Source organism: Pterocles gutturalis, unplaced genomic scaffold (genome assembly GCF_000699245.1).
Source record: "Pterocles gutturalis isolate BGI_N339 unplaced genomic scaffold, ASM69924v1 scaffold24760, whole genome shotgun sequence".
NCBI classification, from domain to species: Eukaryota; Metazoa; Chordata; class Aves; order Pterocliformes; family Pteroclidae; genus Pterocles; species Pterocles gutturalis.
The window spans coordinates 4,093-11,775 of record NW_010146541.1 but is presented as its reverse complement, the minus strand read 5'-3'; the positions used below and the strand labels follow the sequence as shown (position 1 = coordinate 11,775).

General features: G+C 39.3%; 1 protein-coding gene across 1 annotated transcript in view; it reads left to right on the top strand.

Moving 5' to 3' along the window:
- PCTP (phosphatidylcholine transfer protein) overlaps window positions 1-3,063 on the top strand; it is a gene marked incomplete at its 5' end in the record, with an annotated part of 4,961 nt that extends 1,898 nt beyond the window's left edge. The window contains 4 exons of the mRNA XM_010085781.1: window positions 1,112-1,191; window positions 1,485-1,656; window positions 2,373-2,440; window positions 2,910-3,063. Coding sequence (XP_010084083.1) covers window positions 1,112-1,191; window positions 1,485-1,656; window positions 2,373-2,440; window positions 2,910-2,975 — 386 coding nt within the window. The remainder of the gene's footprint in view (window positions 1-1,111; window positions 1,192-1,484; window positions 1,657-2,372; window positions 2,441-2,909) is intronic.
- Window positions 3,064-7,683: the final 4,620 nt, after the last annotated feature.

Sequence of the window (7,683 nt, the reverse complement as noted above, 5' to 3'; positions counted from 1 at the left end):
GGGAAAGAATCTCCCATCTGTGGCACTCCGTTGCCTTTGAAATGAGATGATCAGTCTGTTCTAGCCTTGTTTTCCAAACCACTGAGTGATGTGGCAGATTGTGTGCATTAGCTCTGAGGGATCTACAGCACCTCTAGGCAGAAGTCTGCTCTAAAGGAGGAAAAGACCACGCCAGCTGTTGATGTGAGCCACCTTTCTGGATCACACCCTTTTTAACTGCACCCAGTAATGACCAGTCCCTGAGCAGATGGGAATTTACCCGGGCTCAGCCCTGTGGCTGGTCAGGTCTGTGACCCTGCTAATGGCAGTTACTGCCTCAAGGGAAGAGGCCATACAGTGGACAGTTTTTCACACCCAGTTACATAGTTTGATTTGAACTCATTTTCCTCCTTTATGCCACTCTACTACCTGAGCCACAGCCGTGTTTTAGGGACTATTTTTAGATATTTTTTTCCTATTCAGCTGCCTCCTGATTGAGTTTCCAGGCAGGCTGAAGGTGATGTAATGAAGGCTCATAAACCGTTTGAGCTTCTTGTTCACTGTTGCCTGTATATACTGCTGTGAAATTCCTAATAGCTTTTCCAAACTTCATTAATCCCTTGTGTAAGATCTCTTCAGATATTAGAAAGCAGTAGTTGTCCTAGTTCCATATTAACTCAGAATCATTTAGAAGGATAATGACATGCTTGTGAAAAAGCACACTGTACTTGTGGCTCAGAATTGTACAGAATATGCATAGGCAAGGGAAAAGCTTTAAGATGGAAAGGCTTTGAATGAGCAAACTGTCTGAAAAGGAATTTGACTCTGCCTCCCCCCAGAATTGTTCTGGCTTTGTGTTTTGAAGGGTTTTTTTTGTTGGTTTTGGGGGTTTTTTTAGTCAATGAATTAAATAGCAGCAGAAAAACACATATTTTTGTGTACATGGTTCCTGAACAACTCTGCTACAGAAGTTCTTTCAATGTCTTTGACTGCTACAACTTTACATACACATCAATCTTGACATAAGGGTCGCGTGTAAAATGTCAGAAATCTGAGCAGTTCTTGATGCCACGTATGATTCTGTTACAGTAGAAATTAAAAATATCTAACAATTTTCCTCTTTCCACGGTAGAACTGTATGAGAAGACATCTGATGGTGAAAAAGTCATCTACTGGGAAGTGAAATACCCTTTTCCTCTCTCAAACAGAGATGTATCCTTTCAAGCGTTTTGTTCCTTTTTGCAGTTTTTGTCATCTGGTCATCCAAGGATCCCAGCAATGTACAGATTCTACTGCTCTGCTGCACTTGATTTAAGATCTTGCAGTCCTCATGTTACATGACTATGTATAGCATGAAGAACAGCATGAGTGCCTTTTCCCACGCACAGCTACAGCTCACATAGCTGAATTATTACGGGGCTGGTGTTTGTAATGGGATTCACTTGTCAATTCATCATATGTCACACTGACAGTGTTTTGACATGCCTCCTCAACCTGAAATACAGTATGTCTATATTCGTGAATGTCGAGAGATGGATGTTGATGGACGGAAGATCTGGGTTGTGTTAGCTCAAAGCGTGTCTGTTCCTCAGTGCCCTGAAAAGCCTGGTATTATCAGAGTTAAAAGCTATAAACAAAGTCTGGCAATTGAAAGTGATGGCAAGACTGGATCTAAAGGTAAGAGGTCAAGAAAGTGCAATCACAAGTCATGTAGCCGAAGAATATATGTATTAGCAAAATGCACAAAGAGGGAGACTGGAAATTTTAATCTAAACCAGTTACTATAAAGTAGATGTACTGAGCACTAGGAATATTTTAAAATGAATGAAGCTTTTGGAAATGTCCAGTGCACTGTGCTACTCTTAAGAATCTTTTATTTGACAGTTGGGCTGGGTAGTTAAGAATAGACTACTGACTGCTTCATTCTGCCCCCGCCCGTCCTACCCCCCAACCTCCAGCCTGCACTTCTTTTCCTGCGGCCAGTTCAGTTGGGTAGAATCTGACGCTAGCTGCAATCTGGCTAACTCAGCAATGATCCAAGTGTCATATTCAACAGATTTATAGATTTGAGCGTTTGCGTAGAGGTTGACTCCTGTCTGAGATTAGTCCTTTGAAGATAACCTTATTTTATAAGACAGGCTGCCTAAAATGGCTTGCAATAGTCTAAATTAATGTTGTGGCACCCTCAGCTTCCCAGAGGTTAGCTGGGAGTGGCTACACTTGTTTCACATTCCACTTCAGTACAAGTTGACTTTTTTGGTGAACAATTCAGAGCAGAACTGTTGTACTTGGTGATTCAGTCATGCACACTGACAGCTTCTGTCATATGCTGTTAGAGCTAATACTCAGACTGTGGCTGGATAACTTTCTGGTAACTTCTCTCTCATCTCTAGTCTATATGTACTATTTTGATAATCCTGGTGGCATGATTCCGTCGTGGCTGGTCAATTGGGCTGCCAAGGTAAGTCAAGGTTGACAGCACAGTTGTCTTTGGCTAGTCTGTTTCAAACAATGTATTCACTGTATCCATACCTGTCTTCTGCATGTTGGGTAGAATAATTTTTTTCTGTAACAAATGTATTGACCTTTCTAGCTCTTATGCAGTCCCATTTTTAGAGTCGTTAGAGTCCCATTTTTTTAAAATTCCCGTCAAATTCCTTTGGTTAGTCAACTAGGTGGGTAAATTTGTGCAACAAAAACAACAAATCCATGTTCCAGAGCATTTGTGAGTAGCCTTAACACAAGCAGAGTTCAATAATGCAGGCTGTTCATGGAGGATTAAGAGAACGGTCTGCTGCTTTGTACAGGATCTTAGAATTGTCCTGTATTTGGTTGAAGGCCTTAATCTATATAGTGGGAATTCTCATCTTACTTATAGTTTTTCTTGACTACATTATGCAAGAATGACTTTTCCACTTTTCTCTTTACAGAGTGGTGTGCCTACTTTCTTGAAGGATATGCAGAAAGCTTGCCGTAATTATTCTAAGAGCACATAGGTCAAAGCTGATCTGAATTATTTAATTCCTAGAGCTCTACACTTACAGGAGTGGCTATTATATATTACACTGGATAAAAGCTACCTCTGATTTTGGGAATGATTTTATTTTGGTTGGTTTATGCCTTTAATTTTGTTAGATCTTTGTTTCCATCTCCAGCTGAAGAGCTAACCACTGACAAGGTAACACCAACATCAGCTGCATCCTTTCGAAAGTGTTTAAGTTTAGCCTTGTCCCCCGCTTTGCTTACGCTGATCGTCATGTGTCAGCTAGAGGATTTCTGTTGATTGAAATGTTACATCCTCAGACAAGAGACAATGATCTTGCTGGGAAAAATGTCTGAACTCGGACTGAAAATTCTCTACATATGTTATGCCTGGATCTGCCTTTGTGGCCTTGCAGGGTGGCTTCCTACTGAAACTGGATAATGGAACTTGCGTGGCAAGTCTGCAGCAGGAACTGGAACTCTGTGTTACTGAGCTTCCTTGTGATGGCTTTAAGTCCAGATATAAAAGGACTAGTGCCTAAAGCCTTGCATTCACATCTCAATACCCCTGATGAGAAGTAAAAACCATTAGCTGAGTCCAGCTAGGAAAAAAAAGGCGGAGTTGTTACATCTTCAGAGTCAGCAGCTGTAGGTATAAAGCAGCTCGGATACCAGCTTTAAATTGGAAGTAATTCTTGACTGTAAGTCTGCAACTGAATGTGAATGAACTTGATGTGAAACCTGGGTTTGCTTGCATTTTTAAGTTTCATGCTGATGTAAAGAATTAAACTGTAATTTTGGATGGTAATCCACTAAAAGCGTAACTGAGCAGGAAATTAAATTTCCAGCACCTTTGTTGGGGGCAGGATGGGGAGGATGGAGTGCATGAAGGGTGAGAGGGCCTTGATCTCAGGGATTTAAAATATTCTGCATCATTGCAAAATCTAATCCTGTTACTGAATCTTGTAATGGGGTAGCTTTGTCTTGTTAAAAAAGAAATGGTGGAACTGATTGCCTTTATACTTTGTGTAAATATTTGCTTCCAATAAATCATTATTCTATCCATGCAGTGCTCTTGTTCCATCCCTGACATTTAAAAGTGGCCATGCTGGACAGGTCACAAACGACAGGCTGATATCATGGGCTGTCTTGTTTTTAAAGGCTTTTGAAAGAGTAACTTGGATTCATGAGAACTAAGTAGGATTCCATGTGTTCTGAAGAGCTTGCTGCCAGCAGTTCAGGCATTTTTCAAGTGTCTTTGACTTGGAGACCATTACTGAATTGAGTATTACGGTGCTAGACAACTTTCAGTCTATTTTGAATTTAGCTGTCGCATTTTTTTTTTTTCCAGCAGATAAAGAACAGACATCAAAAGACAATAGTTCTGAAGAATAATTCTCTTTAGCTTTCCATAATTTTTGTACAGGTACACTCACTGGAACTGGAGCCAAAATTTTTATTTATGTGTACCAAGAATTTGATGGTGTTTTACTTGAGTATGTAACTTCTCAAATTTCCTTTTTTTGGCAGTGTTTAACAAAATTACCTTGAGAATTCAGAAAGCATTTTAGCAGTGTGCTAAGTATGTAGGGATTCAGACAGATGTCATAAGCAATCACAACAATACCAGAGTTGTATCCACATCCTGTTGTTCAACAGCAAGTTATGTCCTGAAGCACAGCAGCAAAGGCGGGACTAGGTAGATTGTTCAAAAAGAAGACAGAAAAGCAAACAAACTATTCTAGACTTCTTGTAACAGAATTTAAAAGGGAGACTAGCTAAGCATGGATCTTCCTGGAACAATGATGCAGACTAATTTATTTCCAGTTCCTTCTGAGGAAAACTGACATCTGTACCACAGTAGTACAAAACCTGTCTGTAATTGTAAACCTACCTTAAAATTTCGAGTTTCAAGGTTTATGAGAAATGTGTACCTACTGAGGTGAGTACGTGCACAGAGATGAATCATGTACAGATGAGGTAAAATTTTTTATTCTTTTTCTCCAACCAATGCAGAATTTTGTTTCATGAAAGCAGGAGGAGAGCAAAAGCATTTTATATTCATGAATTTATGATTGCATCTTTGTCATTACAGTTATTTGTCACCAAGACGTAGTATACATTTGTCTGCAGGGGGCTGGAACAGTCACACTGAGCATTTAAGAGGCTGAATGGCTCCATTGTCAGTCTTGATGAAAACTTGATTTCCTACAGACCTCACATGGAGAGTATAGAATACATGGCATTTGCTCACATTTGCTTATTAAAACCATTGCCCAGGCAGCTTATTGTGCCATACACAGCTTTCCAAATTAAAATATGTTTGATTAAACAGTAGCTACCAAAACCAGCTTTTTGTCTGTTCGCCAGCAACTAACCAGTGACGTGAGATGAATGCAACATCAGATCTTCTGTTGAATTTAGGGCTCCATGGGCTTTCATAGTGACATAAATGTGCTGTGACACTTCAGTTCATGTAAGGATGTGTTACTACACCTATCTTGCGCTACTAGGGAAGAAAAAGCTGTGACAGCTTTGTGTGATGTGGCTTCTTGTCTAAATGGGAAATTACAACCAGAAAGTGTTGGTATTTTTCAGTCTTTGGATGTAAAGACTTTCATAAAGCATTTCAGAGCTTTATTCATGTCTGATGAAATATTGGTCTTGTATAAATTATACATACATCTTGAATTTTTCTGGGTAGCTTGAACAGAAATTTACCTGCTGTGGAAGTTGTAAGTCATTATGCTTTATGAGTTCTGGTGCACAGGGTTAAAAAAATTGGAAACCCCCTTCCCATGCTATTTGTTAATGTAGCACCTGAAAGTTAGCTTTGTGTTCCCACCAGCTTGCCTAAAAATGGAGCCCAAATTTTGTTCTTTCAGAGTGATCTGTTGTAAACATAGAACTGTTTGAATAAAAACAGTGAAGCCTCTCATCTTCTGTATCCCACCCCCATTAACAGGTTGGTAGGTTTCACGCTCTGCAGATTAACAGGGACTGATGGAGGTTTCCTAGTAGCCAAATAGAACTAGAAGACTGCTGTGGTTTCAGGCAAAAAACAGGCACCTGATCCCAAGCACAATCAAACTTTCCATAAATTTTAATGAGTTTTGGATATCTTCTCATACAGAACTTTTATTTTAAAATATCAGCTATTACAAAAACATATTTTTGCATGTTGTTCTTCATATAAAGAAGTGGTTGTTTTGATGGGTCACCCATCCACTGTTTCCATAAGGAGTGATGTAACAAAGTGAATATAAACCATCCTTCCACATTGTGTTCTAGTCATTCAAATCCATTCTTACCATGTGATCTCTGTAAAACTGTTGTGTTTGAGTTGGAAGGTAAAGTAAAGGAAAGATTCGGAGTAACCCAAAGTCAACATAGTGAATGATGTCAGATACATAGTCACTGCAGTGCTGCCTCTCAGAAGATGGTGTGTAAAGGGAAACACAAGTTGTCTTTGCTCAGGAAACATCTGGTTGATACTTCATTTCTTGAGCAGGTCATTGGCTGTTTTTGTAATTTAGTGGAAAAAAAAGGTGGGAAGATAGGGGGATAGACTTCTGACGTTAATGCACACTAATAGACGATATATCTTTCCACCATCACTTTTGCTTTCCATTATGTTAGTTTTCTATGTATAAAGAACATTTTCAAGTGGGATCTAACGGTATTTAAATTTCACTTAGTGGATAGTAATCTCTCATGGAGTATGGATTTGCCTTCCTCTAGATAGGAGGATAACTTGTAACCAGATTTACTGCCCCACTGTAGTCTTCTGGTCAGAGGAGACTACTAGGCTTTCAGACTGAAAACTTTGATTTTCACTCATCTCTTAAAGGTTAAAAGACACTGAAAACTTCAATTCAAAAACAGAAAGGAAGGCTTACGACAGGAGGTAAGTTGTTATAAATCTGGATGGACTATATGGAAGAGAAATGCTTTTTAAGGAACAATAAGAACAAACCTCTGTAGCAAGATGAGTTTTGCTGAATTTTTTTCATACCACCCTGGCTTATAACTGCAGACTTAGGAGGAATCCTGACTAATAAGGTAAATAAAGCTGGCGTTTAAGCATCCTACTAATTCTTCTGTGCAGCTGCCAATTAACATATTAATTAGGATTACATATGAACACAGATGCACACATGCAGAGATTGTCATCTTTCTCTGTTCAGTACTCCTGTTCTTTGAGAACTTGACCATAAACGATTATTCTCATCTGGAATTTGAATTACGAAAGTGTCCTGGAGTCCTGCTGTGAGACAGGAACATTTTAAATGGGAACAACTCTCCGCTGGAAACCTTAATTTCCAAAGTAAGAAGAACTGCATCCTGTGAGTAAGTGTTTCAGTGGAACATGCCATAATAAGCAATTATGTTGAAGGGCCTTGAATACAGGTATTAATTTTAGCCTTGTGAAAAATTTCCTGCATCCCAGCTGTGCAACTAGTTAAACTGGAAGCTGTTCCTACAGTGAGTACCTGTACCATTAAGATTTACGACAATTTGCCTTTGTCTGTCCTCGCTAGATTTCATGCACATTTTAACATTCTTCTAGGGCCTATTTCATCACGGGGGCAGAAGATGTTCTATTATGGGCTTTGTGACACTGGAAGAATCAGTTTTTACCCTAAGATTCTTCATCTGTGGAAGAAACTCTGAGAACAAATCATTTTAATAGATTGTGTTGTTCCAAGAATGGCAAGTTTT